The 20,008-nt window shown below is 28.9% G+C and overlaps 1 protein-coding gene across 1 annotated transcript; it reads left to right on the top strand.

Moving 5' to 3' along the window:
• Positions 1–392: 392 nt before the first annotated feature.
• Positions 393–4,199, top strand: LOC123294677 (GDP-mannose 4,6 dehydratase). The gene is made up of 5 exons (XM_044875782.1): positions 393–697; positions 770–1,205; positions 1,698–1,930; positions 1,988–2,203; positions 2,766–4,199. The coding sequence occupies exons 1-5, from the start codon at positions 647–649 to the stop codon at positions 2,895–2,897; spliced, it is 1,068 nt and encodes a 355-aa protein (XP_044731717.1). The 5' UTR covers positions 393–646; the 3' UTR covers positions 2,898–4,199.
• The last annotated feature ends 15,809 nt before the right edge of the window (positions 4,200–20,008 follow it).

Genomic DNA, 20,008 nt, shown 5'->3' with positions numbered 1-20,008 from the left:
ATACGATAAATTAATTTTATCTGAAAAGCTTTTTCGAAAACAAAATAGTCCATTTTCTTCTTTATAGGAGCTCTGAAATGAAACTATGTAAATTGCTCATACATCGATTTAACCTGTGTACTGCTCAGTATAATGACGACAATTCTCGCTGGGCAGTATGCTGACATTAATAAAAAAACGCGAGTATGATAATTGTCAAAATAAAGCATATAAACCATGACGTAAACCGCTGTATTTAAACTTCAAAATTAAGTTTAATAATAAATGATACAAGTTTATGTACATTTTTTTTATAGAAATAATATTTGATAAAAAAATGTTAATGAGTAGTTTAGTTTTGCATTAGAATTTTTTTTTTGCCAACATTGATAAAACAGCGAAATATAAATATTGTTTTATCAGTTTTGGATAAGTTTTTATGTGAAATTGGAGAATAAATTATATATAATTATTATATTTTCAAATAACAAAGTTTCTAAAATTTATTTTGGTAATCGTGGCTATACCTAGCTTACCATAACTGATAAGGACAAAAAACAGTGATTAAAAACTATTTGTTAATGATTATAATTTCAAATACTATTTAATTCGTGGCAGTGTTTGTTAATTACTATTTACTCGCACTACGTTTACAAATATTTTAATAATGGGAGATTCAGGAATAAAAAAAGCTTTGATTACAGGAATTACCGGTCAGGTAATTACGAAATTTTAAAAGTACTTTTGTCGTATAGAATTTGGATTCTTAGCGATTGATTATTTTTCTTAGGATGGATCTTATTTGGTTGAATTTTTATTGAAGAAAGGATACGAAGTACATGGAATTATTCGTAGATCTAGTACTTTTAATACATCTAGAATACAACATTTATACGCTGATCCAAAATCACATCGACAAGAAAAAATGATCTTACATTATGGTGATATGACTGATTCTAGTTGCCTTATAAAAATTATTAGCAAAGTTCAACCGGCGGAAATTTATAATTTAGCTGCACAAAGTCATGTGAAAGTTTCGTTTGATTTAAGTGAATATACGGCTGAAGTTGATGCACTTGGTACTTTACGTTTACTTGATGCAATACGAACTTGTGGTTTAGATAGTAAAGTGAAATTTTATCAAGCATCTACGTCCGAGTTATATGGAAAAGTTTTTGAAACGCCACAAAATGAAAATACACCTTTTTATCCTCGTTCTCCGTATGGTAAGATTTAGAATATGTTTATTGCCCTTTGAAGTAGTACTTGTTTACTTGCGCGTCCTTAAATTAATCCAAATTTGTCTGACCATGGTTAGGTTAGAGTGGCTGTCCTGGTGTGGGACACACTTAGACCATAGGGTCCGTTGTGATACCGTAAAGAGGTTGGCCCATCCCCGGCCACTACTCCATGAACCATTTGGAGCTGTTTAAGAACAGCAGGAGGGCTTTGACGTCGACTGACTTTAGATCGGAGAGATCGTCATAGAGAGGCTGGCTCAAGTAAGTCCATCTCCTCATGACAAGAGCTGGGCAATGACAGAGAAGATGAGACATTGTCTCCTCCTCGTCACCACTGTGACAGCTCCTGCAGTAGTCGTGATACACTGCCAGGTCTAAGCGTTCAGCATGCTTGCCGCCCAGCCAGTGTCCTGTGATAGCTTGTCTGACCATGATATTTAATAAAAATTTACGACATACGTTATTTATTTATTGCAGCATGTGCAAAAATGTATGGTTTTTGGATCGTAGTGAATTATCGAGAGGCATATAATATGTTTGCATGCAATGGTATTTTATTCAATCACGAAAGTCCTCGCCGTGGTGAAAATTTTGTAACACGTAAAATAACACGTTCCGTCGCTAAGATATCATTGGGACTATTAGATTGTATGGAATTAGGTAACTTAGATTCAAAGCGTGATTGGGGTCATGCCAAAGATTATATTGAAGTAAGTTACAAATTGAAAAATTTACTTGCAAGATTTACATTTAGTATTTCTGTCTAGGCCATGTGGATGATGCTTCAACTAGATAAACCAGAGGATTTTGTTATTGCTACCGGAGAATATCACAGTGTACGAGAATTTGTAGAATTAGCTTTTAAATTTATATCAAAAGAAATTGTTTGGGAAGGTGAGGGTATAAATGAAGTTGGGAAAGAAAAGGATACAAATATAATTCGTATTCGAGTCAATCCAAAATATTTCCGTCCAACTGAAGTTGTAAGTATGGAATATATAGGGTGAACCATTTTAATATATTTGTGGTAAACCAATCAATAAATTAGTTTGATGAGTTTGATGGGGAACATCATGTTCTGACATCAGGTTGAACCTAGTTCTAAGGGTTGATCTAATAGTCAATTTTGATCTTAAATGATAAGAGATAGAATCGGTTAAATCAAACTAACATTTTTCATCAAAACCAGTTTTTATAAAATCGTCATCTTTCAGAGGAAATTCGATTTAAAAATATTCCATTATTGCAAGTAATCAAAAGAAAACTCGCTAACTATAAAAAATGCTTTTACCAAAAGTTGTCAAGGGTAATAGAGGACATTAACTTGCGCCCATATCCAGATTCCCTAATTCAAAGTGTTATTCTATCTCTTACCATTTAGGATCTAAATTGACTGTTAAAGCAACCCGGTTTGTTCAAGTTATTTTTTGATTGGTTAACCACAAAACGAGCTATTAGCCATAATGTATTAAAGTGGTTATCCCTGTATATTGTTCTTTCGAAACAATAAAAAGTTGAAACAATAATATTAACTTTTTTTTAAAGGATGCATTACTAGGAGATGCGAGCAAAGCTAAACAGAAACTAGGCTGGTCTCCGAAAGTAACGTTTACTGAATTGGTGGAAGATATGGTGAAAGCCGATATTGAATTAATGAAAAAAGATCCATTAGCCTAAAAATTTTGATTTCCTTAAGTAAGAATGCTCAAGGTAGTGTGTGTTTCAGGATCAATATCTGAGGAGCAAAGTATGTGTTTATGTATTGTTGTTTTTAAACTATACTGTTTTATGGAAAGTATTATGGTTCAAATTTTATTTTTTTATCATTACATTTATTTTGATTTTTTATAAATAAATGAGTAGGATCGAGACTGTTAAATTGGCTAGAAATTTATTTTATTTTTCTTATTATGTATTGAAATCATGCCACAATGGAAAAAAATCATTTGAAAAATACACAACTGAAATGAACGCAACTGAATTACTTTATGTTGCTGGAATGTGCAATAATATATTCGTGTTAAGAAAATGTGAAACAAATATAATAATCAGTGAATAGTCAAATTTTTAATTTAATTTTGTAACATCCATGAAATTTTATGTTGAAGTCTGTACCACAAGAAAACATTGTGAGAAAACCTCTTGCCTTTTATTCAGATGAATGGCAGACTGTAAAAAGTTGTTCTCTTTGTTTTACAAATAAAAGTTAATTTTTAAGTATGCATTAATAAGTTATGCATGTTATTTTATACATTTTTTTGTTGCTTGTGGCTGAATGTATGTCCAGTAATTATTAGCAGACAGTAAAAAATTGATTCCTTTTTTTTCTGCCACTATCTGACAGCCAATTGTAATGTATTGTAATGGTGTTGAGGAAAGGCTTAATTATTCTCTCCGCTCATGAAGTTTTTGATACATTACGCCATACTAATTCGTAAATAAGATTTCATGTATGTTGCATACTTAAATAAAGAAGTTGCATCAATTTTTTTTTGGCCACAAATGAAAGAATAATTCATCTAAAGTATATTAAAGTAATTTTTTTTAAATTAATAATTTAATTTTTTTTATTAACTATTAATAAAAAATAGGTATCCCATTTAATAAAAAAAACGGCTTGTGATTGGTTGTGACGTCTTAATATCCGTTGAGGTTGGGAGTCAATCGAAATCACGCTATATTCACATTTTTCGGCTTGTTTTCATGTAAAATTATGTTATAATATAAGGAAAACAAGTTGATATATAAACCGTTTATCATCTTGCATGTTATTTTATTATTCGGCGTCCAGCCCAATTGACTGCTGGTGAGCGCTTACTTAACAGCGGCACTCTATCTGCGGAAAATCTATTTTTTCTTTGAGAAAACTGATCAGTTCAGCTAAATGCAGCCAATTTATCTTTTATGTAAGGGGATGTGTGTAATAACTTGTATTATGTGTAAAATAAGTTAAAAATAAATTTAAACAATTTTTCATGACTTTTTTTCTATTAAGTAAGTTATTTGTTGATAATTTCTGTGTATAAACTATTTTTTTAGTTTGTGATTATTTTACTTTTAAATTTTTTAAGTTATTATGACAATAAAAGAATTATTAACTATCCAACACAATCCTTGTTTTTACTATTTTAGTCTAAATAAAAAATCTTTGTAATCGAAATAAGAGAAATTTTAATTTTCACTTTCCTGCTTTATTTGGTAAAATGATGTCAAAAAACCCAATACGCTTACGTATACTAAATTTCATTGTTTCCGCATATTAGTCCAGTAACTTTATACATCAGAGCTTGTGTCAAATCCGGTAGCTCTTTTCAAGGCTTTATCCTAAAATTTGAAAGGCTTGATCTCGGCAACTATTGGGTCTACAGAGACAATTTTAGTCTCGTATTGTAGCAAAAGTCTTAGGTAAGGTACAATTAAAATCTAGTCCTTTAAGGTTGTAATCGCCAAAATCTGAAAAAGCCAATATTTTCACGGTTTTTTTCTTTTTATTTTTGACGTTGGATTCCGTACTCGAGGTAAAAAACTTGAATTATTCATTGTTCCAAAATCATAAACAAGTCTACAAAAAGTTAGAACTACCGGATTTGACGAAAACTACCTCGTACTTTCAGGCGATAGTTTCTAGATTATATTGTTCATAAGTCTATTTATTTAAAATTGTTCATCATTAATCCCTTCTTTGGTGACGGTTATACTTCATTAAGTTTACACCATTTAACTGCCTTTCCGACAGACAAGTTGCCTATCGCAAATAAAAGTTACTATTATGTTACATATAAGTATCAATGCGATACTCCCTTCTTTGGTGACGGTTATACTTCATTAAGTATACACCATTGAACTGCCTTTCCGACAGACAAGTTGCCTATCTCGAACAAAAGTTACTATTATGTTACATATAAGTATCAATGCGATACTCCCTTCTTTGGTGACGGTTATACTTCATTAGGTTTACACCATTGAACTGCCTTTCCGAAAGACAAGTTGCCTATCTCGAACAAAAGTTACTATTATGTTACATATAAGTATCAATGCGATACTCCCTTCTTTGGTGACGGTTATACTTCATTAAGTTTACACCATTGAACTGCCTTTCCGACAGACAAGTTGCCTATCTCAAACAAAAGTTACTATTATGTTACATATAAGTATCAATGCGATAGTTACTTATAGGTATCAATGCGACGCGACGGGCCAAAATCCAAATTAAAATTATAATAATTATTAAAATCGTTCCATTTTTATTGGGATTATTCAGAATATTTATTTTTCACGTAATTTTTGCTAGTAATGCAAGAAGATACTGTCCATTGAAATGAAGAGAGGAGAGGGTTCCCTTGTCACATGGCCAGGCTGTTCATAAACAAGGCGCGGTGATAGGGAAAGAAAACCTACCTTCAATCGTAATTAATAACGCTAAAGAGCTGTTAACGGCAAAGGAAAAATGTCTTTAAATTTTGCAAGGAATGTACCCTCCAATTTGTAAACAGTGATTTTGGAAAACTCAGCATATACTAATAAGGTAGGTAATTTAAAAGAATTATTCTCATACATCAAAATAACACATGTGCTATAACTTAAATATATTTAAAAAAATTAAATTTAATCTGACGTTTTAATGCTCCATCTATAATCATCATTTTGAACAATAAATTAAAGATTTCTGTAAAAATTTAAAATAGTAAATATCAAATAAGTCATGCCCATCTTTTCTGATATACTGAGCATATATTTTAGCAGTGTAAAACAATCCCTTCGAGTGTTATGGAAGGGGAATAAGTGAGATCAAGAGAGATGAAGGCTATAAAGCGGTGTTTTTTTACTTTTAAGCCCAGTGAAGCGGGCGGGTATCATGCTAGTATATGAGTAATATTTTTAAAATACGCTACTTACCTTATAATAATGTGTAACGAAAAATGTGTATATACGATACTTTTATGTATTTTATAAACACTATAACTATAGATTCATCATTCAAACTGTTGGATTGAAGTGACATTCATGATGTTTTCACAGGCGGTCTTCTATTTGATCTACGACTGTTTCTATAACATAACACCAAAAAATTATTACATTTCGTAGAAATCATGTTATTTTTTCTTTTTTAACATGTTATTATTATTATTATAAGTTCATGTATTAGTTAAGAAATAACAAACATATCCAACATAATTTGTGTAGTATTTAACATTAATACTATTATAATTTAAAGCTGTAGACTTACGTATACTGTATGAATAAAAATAATTAATATAATGTAAATGTAAATAGTAATTTCAAAACATATCTTTACAACTGTATTTTAAATTTTAAATGAATAGGAAGGATATATTATAAAAACATTGAGAATCAAACATTTTTGTTTTTTCAACATTATTTTTGTGTAAATCACATATTTGTTACAAATTGAAGTTTTAATAAAATTTATTATTTTCTTTCATATTCCTATATAAATATAATTACAGAGTGTTCTTAATCCAGGAAATCATATCCATATGAAAACTGCGTTAGAAGACTCAAGTTTTGTGGACAGACTATACAAGAGCGTTCCCAAAAAATCATGTTTTTTTTTAGGATTATCTTAAAATCGTGTATATGCTTTCTAGTAATTCTTCTAGTCATCGTGTATTAACGCCCTTAACGCCCTTTTTAAGAATACAGTATAGATTTGAGCTGTTTTCTGTTCATTTTATACCATGTATGTGAAATATACCAAGGTATACTAAGTTTAGTCCCAAGGTTGTAACGTTTAAAAATATTGATGCTATGAACAAAATTTTGGTGAGAGTGTTCATGAAATCACCTAATTAATCCATTTCCGGTTCTCTGACTGTCATCTGTCGTCTGTCCGTCTGTCATCACGATTACTCAAAAACGAAAGGAGATATCAAGCTGAAATTTTTATAGCGTGCTGAGGACCTAAAAAGTGAGGTCGAGTTCGTAAATGAGCAACATAGGTCAATTGGGTCTTGGGTCCGTAGGACCCATCTTGTAAACCGATAGAGATAGAACAAAAGTTTAAATGTAAAAAATATTCCTTATAAAAAAATAACCAACTTTTGTTTGAAACATTTTTTGGGAAACATCACTGTTTACCCATGAGAGCGCATATTATGAGCAAATTGTAGTATTATATGGGTATATCAGTTATATGTGTGTGGCATGTATGTATTTGTAATATGACAGAGTAATCAACACTGTCTATACATGGTATTTCAACAATTAACTCAACTAATTGTTTGTTTTCACTTGTTTATTAAAATTTTTGCAGAATTTATAGAAATTTTATGAATTAGATCATCTTAAATTTGAATAACTTGATACAAATTTCAATATCAACTGTTTAATTTCTTTGTACCACTTTGCCTTATGGATAATCCATCTCGAATATTTTGATTATTGTGCTTTCGGGATTTGTAATACCCTCATCGGACAATTTCTAATTAATCTTGTATTTTAGATACCTAATATCAGTAAAAATTCAATAATTTTATAGATATATATTGCCTAATATTTAAAGTAAATTAATCCAATCTGGATAATAAATATATTATTTGTTTATTTAAGAATATCAGAGAAGAAACAAGCTTTTTTATTGCTACAAATGTTTTAACTGTCAGCTATGTTTTAAATATCATCATTACAGGAAACATTATTATTATTGTCGTACAAACCGATGATCGTTTATGGTGGGTGGTCTACTTGTGGTAATGAATGATATGTACTTTCTTCACAAATTTTATACAATAACAAAAAAAATATATGTTATAAAGGCGGGACTTAATTTTAAATAGTACCTACCCATCATTAATTGCAAATTATCGAATTAAAATTAATGAATAAATTTATTTATCATATCAATTTGATGATGACATCACTATATTTTTAATATTTTCGTATTAAGTAGTTAAATAAAACTACCTACCTATCCCGACCCGAGCGGAATTCCGCGGGTTGTCACCCGTGGCTAAAAACAAGCTAGAGAAATAATATTTAAGTGAGTAATTTACTGTCTTTTTATATACAGGCAATTTTATTACATATATGATACACAAATTAATTTTTAATAGTTCTTCGTCTATAATTTCAATTTATCATTTTACAAATAAAAATAAAAAATATAATAAAATAAATAAATAAAAATTTGAACCTAAATTGTTGTTAAGAAACAATCGGTGGTCATGTGAAAGATTATAACAGTTCTCTACCTTTAATATTAATTATTTATGAATATTAATTAAATAAATATATTTATTTATAGTACAGACAGTAAAGCTGTTACAAAAATTGAATAGTTAAGAAAAATGAAATAAACCGCTTACATTTCTATTAGTTAGTAAACAATAAATTGTTTATTAAATGAATCGGTCAATGTAAAAGTTGACTAAAAAATTAATAAATAGGCAACTTGTATTACGTTATTATACATTTATAGCATATATGTAATAAAAGTTGCCTATTTATTAATTTCTTACGTCAACTTTTACAACAAATAGAAAATGATATTTGACATCTTAGAAACGTTTCGCACCAGGTTCTAGTAAAACCTGAACAGTTTATTACATTTTTGACTATACTATTATTAATAAAAATATTATTATATAATAATTAAATATTAAAATATTATTATTAATAAAAATAAAAAGAGCCGTTACAAAAAATTGTAATAAAACTGAATGCTCGCTTATCAAAGTGACTTGAACACATAACACACATCACACTCATGGAAAAACCAATTAGAATTGAGTATTTGACCAACAATCGATCTCCTGCCCTATAAAATAATTGAAAATATGTAAGTATTATCGATGGTATTTGCTACACTACACATTTACATAATAAATGTTGTAAAATAAATACAATATTACCGAAATATTTAATTACAAGGTGTATTAACAATAAAAAAATAATAAATATTTTTAAATTTAAATCCGACAAGTGTCAAATATCGTTGACTAATATAATTATTGTAATTTTATTTGTTTATTGTAAAGGCAATTAAAAATTTTATCAAAATGCATAAATGTATTAAAATACTATATACAGGCTGTCTTAAGAGCGTATTCTTTGGACTATTTTAAGTCGAAAGTGCCATTTATATACTTTTGTCCAAAACTTAATAGGTAAGACCGAGTTATGTCAGTTAATCTGGTAGATCATGTAATTTTTTTGCCATATTCTTGTTATGGTGACATTTGACTAAGGATACACTGTTAAGCTTTGTACTTCGAATCCCGAGACACCCTGTATACACTATGTGTTTTACTTCATAAATAATAATATCACTCAAATTTATAAATTAAAATAACCGGAACCATGGAAAATAAAAATTTGTTGTGTTTGTATGTAGTAATTTAATATTTTAAAGGATAAGAAATTTTTGAATATAATAATATTATTTGTACATATATAAAATTTTTGCGCAATTACTTTTTCGCTTATTTAAAACCAATTTCTATATTTTGATTGTAAATGGTTTTTGCTATGAAAATATAATAATAGTATGTTATATTGAAAGATTTGTGCAAAAAGTGATTGTATGAAAATATTTGAAACTTACGTTTCTAATTTTGACGGTGGAAATATGTGATAGCTAGCGAAAAACTGACATAACAGCTGAAAAGAATGACCCAAAAATAGTAGGTTTTAAAAAAATTCCAATCAGATCTGATCAAATTTGCCTGTGTCATCAAAAAAATCGAATTTTTTAAATTTATGACGTCATCAAAATCCACAAAAATTAATTTTGCCCTATCACATCCAAATTTTATCCAATTTTGATAAATCAAGTACGCAATCCTACTAAATTTGGGCCATACTTTTCAAATTTATGATCAAAATTAACCTAGCTCTAATAGGTTTCAAGAATGTGGAGTCCTGGTTCCGGAATTAAGCATATAAGTGATAGCTAGCGAAAAACTGACATAACAGCTGAAAAGAATGATCCAAAAATAGTGGGTTTTAAAAAAAATTCCACTAAGATCGGATCAAATTTGGCTATGTAATCAAAAAAATCAAATTTTTTAACTTTGTGACGTCATCAAAATCCAAGAAAATAAATATTGCCCTAATAAATTTCGATTTTTGCCCCAATTCCTAGATCAGTTTTTTGTATTTTTAAAATACGTATTTTCGACTACCAAGTAGTCATCATCAGTAAGAATTAGCTAGTGAATGTTACTCTTTGCTAATTTGGTGGCGGACTGCACACTGTTACATTCGTGTTTTTACAATTTATACTGTTCACAGTATCTGTCAAATTGTAGTGTCAGTGGCGCTAGCCAATCAACTGCCATCAGTTGACTAGTCTGGCCAATGAGCATGATACTTGTGCGCAGGCCCATTCGAGTATTTTTTGACGTTTAAAATAATAAATTACAAATCTAACCTAAATTAAAAAACTATAAATAAATCATAAAAATAAATAATCCTTTATTTTTATAACGTATTGACAATTTTTAGAAATTCAACCTTGATTTTGCAATTTTTATTAAATCCGAATTTGGAATAGGTCCTTTGTCCAAGTTCATTGCTTCATTACCCATCTTTTGAATGAAGATGCTTTCATAAGCGTCTAATTCGCAAGGATTGGGTACTGATTTTAAGAGCTTAAGGTTTGATTTGTCGATTTTGTGGTCGTTTTCGATAACGTGAGCGGCTACACATGATTTTTCAATTCTTCCATATTTTAAATGGCCCATATGTTCTTTGAATCTTGTGATAATTTGTCTTCTACTTTGACCTACATACTTTTTCGAACAATTTTGACATCCAATGCAATATATTCCCGATTGTTGTTCCATGTTGATTTTATCTTTGGAAATCCCAAAGATAAAATCAACATGGAACAACAATCGGGAATATATTGCATTGGATGTCAAAATTGTTCGAAAAAGTATGTAGGTCAAAGTAGAAGACAAATTATCACAAGATTCAAAGAACATATGGGCCATTTAAAATATGGAAGAATTGAAAAATCATGTGTAGCCGCTCACGTTATCGAAAACGACCACAAAATCGACAAATCAAACCTTAAGCTCTTAAAATCAGTACCCAATCCTTGCGAATTAGACGCTTATGAAAGCATCTTCATTCAAAAGATGGGTAATGAAGCAATGAACTTGGACAAAGGACCTATTCCAAATTCGGATTTAATAAAAATTGCAAAATCAAGGTTGAATTTCTAAAAATTGTCAATACGTTATAAAAATAAAGGATTATTTATTTTTATGATTTATTTATAGTTTTTTAATTTAGGTTAGATTTGTAATTTATTATTTTAAACGTCAAAAAATACTCGAATGGGCCTGCGCACAAGTATCATGCTCATTGGCCAGACTAGTCAACTGATGGCAGTTGATTGGCTAGCGCCACTGACACTACAATTTGACAGATACTGTGAACAGTATAAATTGTAAAAACACGAATGTAACAGTGTGCAGTCCGCCACCAAATTAGCAAAGAGTAACATTCACTAGCTAATTCTTACTGATGATGACTACTTGGTAGTCGAAAATACGTATTTTAAAAATACAAAAAACTGATCTAGGAATTGGGGCAAAAATCGAAATTTATTTCGACATATCCTAGAGTTCTCATTTATTATCTTCGATAATATTTATATTAAATATTGCCCTATCACATCCAAATTTCATCCAATTTTGATAAATCAAGTATGTAATCCTACTAAATTTGGGCCATACTTTTCAAATTTATGATCAAAATTAACCTTGCTCTAATAGGTTTCAAGAATGTGGAGTCTTGGTCCCGGAATTAAGCATATAAGTGATAGCTAGCGAAAAACTGACATCACTGCTGAAAAGAATGACCCAAAAATAGTGGGTTTCAAAAAAAATTCCAATCAGATCGGATCTAATTTGCCTGTGCCATCAAAAAAATCGAATTTTTTAACTTTATGACGTCATCAGAATCCAAAAAAATTAATTTTTGTCTATCACATATTACCATACTAATCCATATTACATGTGTAATGTGATATCAGTAACTTCAAACTAACATTTTCGTTTTTGAGTTATGGTGTTGAAAGATAGGCGGATTTTATGAACATCTATACCAAAATTTTGTTCGTATCACCAATAAGTGTTACAAACTTGGGACCAAAATTCATATACTTTGATACATATTTCAAATATACAGGGTATAATCATACCTATATAAAAACCAATTTGTGCACTCACATGATCTCATTATATTTCTGGCGCCTGTTACAATTTTGGAATTCAAAGCGGAAAACTTTATTATGTATATATCGTTATGCGTATTGTATGTGTCTACAATCGAAATGAAATGATTGGTGAAATCGGAGTTTTATTGTATATTATTACGATAGACGTAGCATTTTGTATGTTTATTTTGTGTGTTTTAGAATTTCAAAAAATAAGAAATAAATTTTAAAAATAAAATAAATATAAAAGATCGGTGTGTGGTCAACACACAGAATAATAACTACACTTGTTTAAAATGTATTTTTTTTTATTAGGTGTGATCAAAGACGTGTTAGACGCTATTAAATTTGTCATCTAGTTTAGTGTACTTGTTGATAAATTAAGAAACTGTTTAAGTATATTATACAAACTAACAAACCAAGTCACAGTATCTGTTGTTGGCTTACCATCTCATCTAGAATGTAAAATCACATCTGATATGAATAACATTTCACATTTAAATATTTAGTTTTCATTTTAGAAAATAAAAATTTGTTTATTTGGTATTACAAGCGTGAAAACTATTATATTTATTATTTGTGTACTGTTGACATTTTACACTAAACAATAAAATAAAAATGTATTTCTTTTTTTCTGCCATTTCACTTACAGAGAACTTCGTAAAATCCAATGACTGTCTTCAGTTCATTTACTCTCCCAATAACTTGCTTTTTTTAACTATAAATTTGGAAAAAAATAATATATATAAATAAAAAACTAGCTTGAATCCGCCCACTTCGTTGGAATTAAGACCACCGTAGGTGTTATAGCTTTCACCTTTCTTGGTCTCACTTATCTCGCTTCCATAACACTCGAAATAGGGATAGGGATTGTTTTACACAGGTAAAATATATGCAGTTTTCAATATTTTAAAATTAAATGTAAAAAGTGAAAACAAACAATTGACTGAGTTAATTGTTGAAATACCATGTATAGACAGTGCTTATTACTCTGTCACATTACATATACTTACATGTCACACACATATAACTGATATAACCATATAATACATACTATACAGTGATGTTTACGAACAAATTATTCAAATAAAAGTTGTTTAATTTTTTGATGGGGCACATTTTTTACATTTAAACTTTTGTTCTATCTCTAACGGTTTACAAGATGGGTCTTACGGACCCAAGACCCAATTGACCTATATGTTGCTCATTTATGAACCCGATCTCACTTTTTACGTCCTCAGATATAAAAATCTCAGCTTGATATCTCTTTTCATTTTAGAGTAATCGCGATGACAGACAGACAGACAGACAAACGGAAATGGACTAATTAGGTGATTTTATGAACACCTATACCAAAATTTTGTTCATAGCATCAATATTTTTAAGCGTTAGACACTTGGGACTAAACTTAGTATATCTGGATATATTTCATATGTATGGTATAAAAAAAGCCATAGTTCATTGAGTATATCAGAACAGATGGCCATTAATTGTATTTTTACCACTTTTACATTTTTGCGTTTACTATTTTTACAGAAATCTTTAATTTATGGTTTAAATTTATGATCACAGATGGTGCACTGCATTTAAAAAAAATATATCTTTATAAATTATAAACTCCTGTGTTAGTCTAATGTATGGGCTATCTTATTGTAGTTTTCAATCAAATCCATTCAGTAGTTTTTCCGTGAAAACGTAAGAAACAAACAAACATCCTTACTTTCACATTAATATATTAATATAACAGAAATTTGAAAATGGTTTAATTCTTCTGAATTAATTTAAAAAATTTAATGGTTAACACAAAACATTGATAGATTATTATATTGTTTTTGCATGAATTTATTAAAGTGGTATATAGTATTTGTGGCGTCAACCTGACTGACAGTAATTCTAGATGCTCATGTACACTATTTTTATATAAATTTTTCAAAATTGAATATTTTTATAACAATAATAAATATTAAATCGACCTCAATATGGAATCGATAGCCTAAACACACGTCTAGTTATCATCTTTATCGATAACACAATAGCTCTAACGACATTAAGGAGATTATTATTTATATTTAATTTATTTTTACTTTATTTTAAAAATTTGTATTAGAAGTAATTTGAGTTTGAATTGTTAGTCAGGTTAATTTAATGATTGGATGCAGAGTTTCTGAGATAACCCAATATTTGGATCGATTTTCGTTCGTATCTCAAAAACTATTCGACCACCCTTTGAAAAATCGAGAAAAACGCAAAAAATATTTTTGTTTAGGAATTTGATGAAACTCGATGGATGGAGTAATTTTGAACCAAAAAGTATAAAAATCGGGTTAATTTAATGATTGGGTGCAGAGTTTCCGAGATATCGCAATATTTGGGTCAATTTTAGTCCGTATCTCAAAAACTATTCGACCAGTCAACAAATGAACCCGATTTTTGTACTTTTTGGGTCAAAATTACCTTGTAAACTGAGTTTCATCGAAATTGGAGGTTAAAAAATTTTTTCGATTTTTTGCAATTTTTTGACCCCTTTGATAAAATTGAGAAAATCGGAAAAAAAATTTTGTTTTGGAATTTGATGAGACTCAGTGGATGGGGTAATTTTGATCCAAAAAGTTTAGAAATAAGGTTACTTTAATGATTGGACCTACAGAAAGTTACAATGTCAGTGAGTATCATGGGCAAAACTCCATTTTCAAAAAAGTTTGAGTTCCACAACGAAAAATTAAAATTCATAAAATTGTGAGCCAAAGGGAGGATAAGTGTGGGCTATAAGTCTTTGTTTGAAAGAGGAGAAATCGCCCTGCAAAGCGGGCGGGTATCTGCTAATTATTTTATAAGTATTATATTAATTACCATATTAATTAGAATAAAAAAGATGCCTTAGAATTTGTTTAAATTATTTGAATTTGAGTAGGTACCACTCGACTTAATATAAAATAATTTTTTCAAAAATTTTACAATATAATTATGATGACAGGTGATATAAATAAATATTAATTGCAATTAAAAATTAAAAATGAATAATAAAAATATATATTCTACAAAAGTGTATTATAGGAAATCAAAAACTTTAAAATTTTTTGACTTCAGAAACAAATAAACACACTTTTTATATTACCTGTAATAATATATTGTTAAAAAATAACTCACAATTATATAAATTTTTATTATTTTTAAGGAAATAAGAATCATATAAAATAATAAAATATCATTTTTTTTATATTAGGTAATATTTACAATAACGCATACAATTACATGACATATAAACGACATTTTATTAAAAGTGTTTCATGTTACACATTCAAACAAAATTAAACATTATTAAATCTTTGACCAAAATATTCATTAATATTAAATATTATATGAAATATTAAATATTATATGAAATATACATTTTAATTGTTTTCTATTGTTTCTTTTTAACATTTCAAAATTGTATTCATAGAATGAATTCAATTTTATAGTATAACTTATTATTTTTATACCATGTATATATGAAATATACATAGTATATTAAGTTTAGTCTCAAGTTTGTAACGCTTAAAAATAATGATGCCAGGACAAGAATTTTGTCATAGGTGTTCACTAAATCACCTAATTGGTCCATTTCCGGTTGTCCGTCCGTCTGTGGACACGATAACTCAAAAACGAAAAAAGATATCGGGCTGAAATTTTTACAGCGTACTCAGGACGTCAAAATTGAGGTCAAGTTCGTAATTGAGCATCATAGGTCAATTGGGTCTTGGGTCCGTAGGACCCATCTTGTAAACCGTAAGAGATAGAACAAAAGTTTAAAAGTTTAAATGTAAAAAATGTTTCTTATCAAAAATTGAACAACTTTTGTTTGAAACATTTTTTCGTAAACATCACTGTTTACCCGTGAGGGCGCCAATTAGGCGGAAATTATAATATGTACTATACTTGTTTATCAGTTATGTATGTGTCACATGTTTGTATGTGTAATGTGATAAAGAAATCAACACTGACTATGCATGGTATTTCAACAATTAACTCAGTCAATTGTTTGTTTTCACTTGTTATATCTTGGGATTTATATCTTTTAATAGATTAATAATAAAATATATTTATTGTAATTCAAATACATTTATACACTGTTAAGATAAATAACCTTAATTCTAATTTTGTTATATAGAATTATGGTTATACATATATATATATAAATAGTATATAATTATATTAACGGAATTCGTTTATAATTAATTATATGCATACCTGTTTTTATATATCATGATTCAATCATATACTCATTATAATGCGTCAAAAATTGAGAAACTTTCTTTGAACAATGCTTAACTAGTAAAACTGTCGTTATCGTCTGAACCTCGAGCAAAAAAGCATAAAATGTCGAAATGACAAAAAAATTCATTTGGCCCCTTTTTTGATCTTCTCAAATGGCCATTTTTTAAATTCCAAAATGTCGAAATGGCCGAGCGGTCTAAGGCGTTTGCTTTTGACTGTTTGTCCATTTAGCCTGAGGTTGCGGGTTCGAATCCAGGCAGCGGCAGTGTGAACAATTTATAATTAATGGGAGTGCAGAATTGATCACATTGTCGTCGCTTGAATAAGAACGAAGTAACCGAATCCACCCACATCAAAATGTAATTGTAAATATGTTTGTAATTAAATAAAATAAAGATTAACAAATAATGATGTAGATGGCCTTTGTTATTCCCACCAATTTTTAAAGAAATCGCTTAAGTAGAACTTGAGATATCAAGTCAACCACCTCCAAAAATGTAGTTTCAAGAAAAACGGGTTTTAAGTTTTAGAGACAACTCCGGCAGAGTAACTCGGAAAATAATATTTACTTTGGACTCATCAGCGATCCCTGATCCATCCTGCAACTAACCGAACTTTGTCTTCTTTTGAAGCAGCAGAAGCTCGCAGTGCAGAGCGATCAATTCAAACTTCGTTACTAGAAAATCCGCTATATCTCCGAAAATTTTTTTTAAGAGTCAAACCTATAATATGCAAAAACATCGATTTCTTTAAATTTCTAGACCGATTACTGCCTTAAATAAAAGATTTAGCTAAATCAATTACTGCCGGAAGTAACAGTTTCAGTATTTACTCATAGCATTTGTTTTATCCCACTTACTTACCTATGCGATAACTATCACATTTTCGTTGTAAGGTAATTTAAATAGTAGCTAAATTATAAATGTCCATATAATATCATAAACGTAAATGAAATTCTAAAACTAATATAAGTAATATAATAATATTAATAATAATAATAAAGTGTAGTAGTGAATATCGTTAAGTTGACATATTAATTGTTTATTTAGTATCATTTTATAGTTTTGGGGTTTTTTGAAGTTGCATTTAACTGCGATACTGTTGTTTATAAATTGTCATGGTTATTACATTCAATGAGGTGTGTTGTTGTATAAAATGCATTCATTGCATTAATGTTCTATAAAATAATATTTTTCATAAAGGTTTATCTACACTATAAAATATATTTATAACAACACTAACATTTTTAACACGCTTTTATTAGATTGGTATGTATTTATGTAATGGAACGATATCCCACTTAAGATAGTTCTCAACGTTAAGACGAATCGACTGGGGTTGAGGGTACCATTCGGATTCTAAGACCTAAGTCTAGGTTACGTCTAATTAAGAACTTCTTCATGTTGATAAATTTCCCGCTGGATTATTAAATCCTTGATAGCACTTCTTTCGCCGAATCGCAACTATTACACACTAGTGCCCCTAGATATTTGAAGGGTGATATCTGTCCAACGATTTTGTTATATATACGGAGGGCAACTTGTGTTTGCGTCTTCGAGAAAACCATAAGAATCGTTTTGGGTATGTTTCTTTAAGTAAAAAAAGTGCAGAATAGGAAAAAAAACCATTTGAAAAAGCGTGAGGTGATTCCTAGGATATTTTATAAGGATTTTACTTTTACTTAAATCTATCAATAAAATATTTACGATAAAATGATTTTTTTAGTCACTCCATTATTTTGAATTTGAGTGTGTCTTTGATAAGAGTGTGTTTTTGGGTTTTTTTAAACTATTATTTATTTTCTATTTTTTAGTTTAACTACAAAAGCGAGTTTTTTAATTTTGTAAACTAATATTCATTAATAATATTATTAAATGTTATATGCGTTCCCACCATCAAAGTTTTTTTTGTACTTAATCGTTAATCGTGAAGATTCTGAACAGGATAATCGGACAAACTTATTAAATTATTTTATTTTAATCTGTCCTTAATAAGTATGCGAAGTTTCAATCCAATCCGACCTTTTGAAGTGGATAAAAATCACGTTCAAAGATTCCGTTACATAATGATTAAAAGTGTGTTAATATAATTCCATCAATGATTGTAGAATTTTTAACAAATATGAATAAAATATATATCGTATGTATATTCCTTTAATTAGTGTATAAGTTAAACATACACCATGTGTTAAAACAATCATAAAACTAACGAAAGAAGCTGAAGCTGAAGCAGAAGATATGTGAAGCCACATAACAGATAAATATAATATATTATATATTATTATTATTATTTTACTATATAGCAGGGCTTCTTAAACTTTTGTAATTCACGACCCCATTTATGATTGCGAGTTTCTTCACGACCCCATCCCCATACAAATATAAAAGAAAAATAAATTAATATTTTTTGATGATTTATTTATTAGGTAACAATATACATATACATATGAAAATATATAAGTTTAGAATTCGTTTTGAAACATACAAAAATCTAAAATTAAAAATTGCACAAAAAATTATAAAATTGTATTTATTACCACTTTTGGATTCTGACCGTCTTAATTCTCTCGAATATATTCAAGTAGTTGCGTGGTACGTTTTAAATTAAAGTATAAGTTAAAAATTTAATGAGATGGATGTGCCTGTTTTTTATTGCATAACAAATCAAATTGGGATTTAATATGTGTTAAAGCTGTTTCTTCAGCAATAAAACCTAGAAATTTTGTTCATAATTATTTCTAGGGATTATTTCGGCTTTTAGAGATTGACAAAAATAAATTTATATTTTTTATTAATTCCAATAACATTTCATAATTCATAGTAAATGTTATTCAAGTTATTATAATACTCTTAATAGAAATGCAGGTACAAATAATCTTTCCGAACTAGAAGATTTTATGATATATTTATCTACGATAATTGTTATTTTATCTATAAATTGTATTTATCTTAAAATTTTATCTTTAAATTGTATTTTTACCTCTCGCGACCCCAGAATTTTGCTACGCGACCCCAAATGGGGTCGCGACCCATAGTTTAAGAAGCCCTGCTATATAGAATTTAAAAACCATTTAAAAACACTACCACAAACAACATAATATAATATTGTTTGGTTTTCAAGAGATTTTCAAGATGAAGAAGATGAACAAATAATAATAAAAATATTGAGTTGTGTTGTGTTGTGTGTAAGTAAAAAGTAACATCCCTAAATTAAACAAACACTAATCTTATTAGTGAATTCATATAATTGTTTTAATTATATATATGTGTTATATGTGACTGAGTGTGATGAATGAGTGAGTGGTGGGGGTAACAAAAATAATAATTCGAAAAATAAGAGTAAA

Source organism: Chrysoperla carnea, chromosome 3 (genome assembly GCF_905475395.1).
Source record: "Chrysoperla carnea chromosome 3, inChrCarn1.1, whole genome shotgun sequence".
Lineage (NCBI taxonomy): Eukaryota > Metazoa > Arthropoda > Insecta > Neuroptera > Chrysopidae > Chrysoperla > Chrysoperla carnea.
Note: the sequence above shows the minus strand (reverse complement) of the source record. Positions and strands in the feature narration are given on the sequence as shown.

What these genes read in the sequence shown, in the direction of transcription:
- LOC123294677 (XM_044875782.1), top strand. Translation starts at nt 647, where the DNA reads ATGGGAGATTCAGGAATAAAAAAAGCTTTGATTACAGGAATTACCGGT. An exon ending in TTATCCTCGTTCTCCGTATG is followed by an intron (nt 1,206 to 1,697) that starts GTAAGATTTAGA and finishes TATTTATTGCAG; the next exon opens with CATGTGCAAAAATGTATGGT. An exon ending in ATGCCAAAGATTATATTGAA is followed by an intron (nt 1,931 to 1,987) that starts GTAAGTTACAAA and finishes ATTTCTGTCTAG; the next exon opens with GCCATGTGGATGATGCTTCA.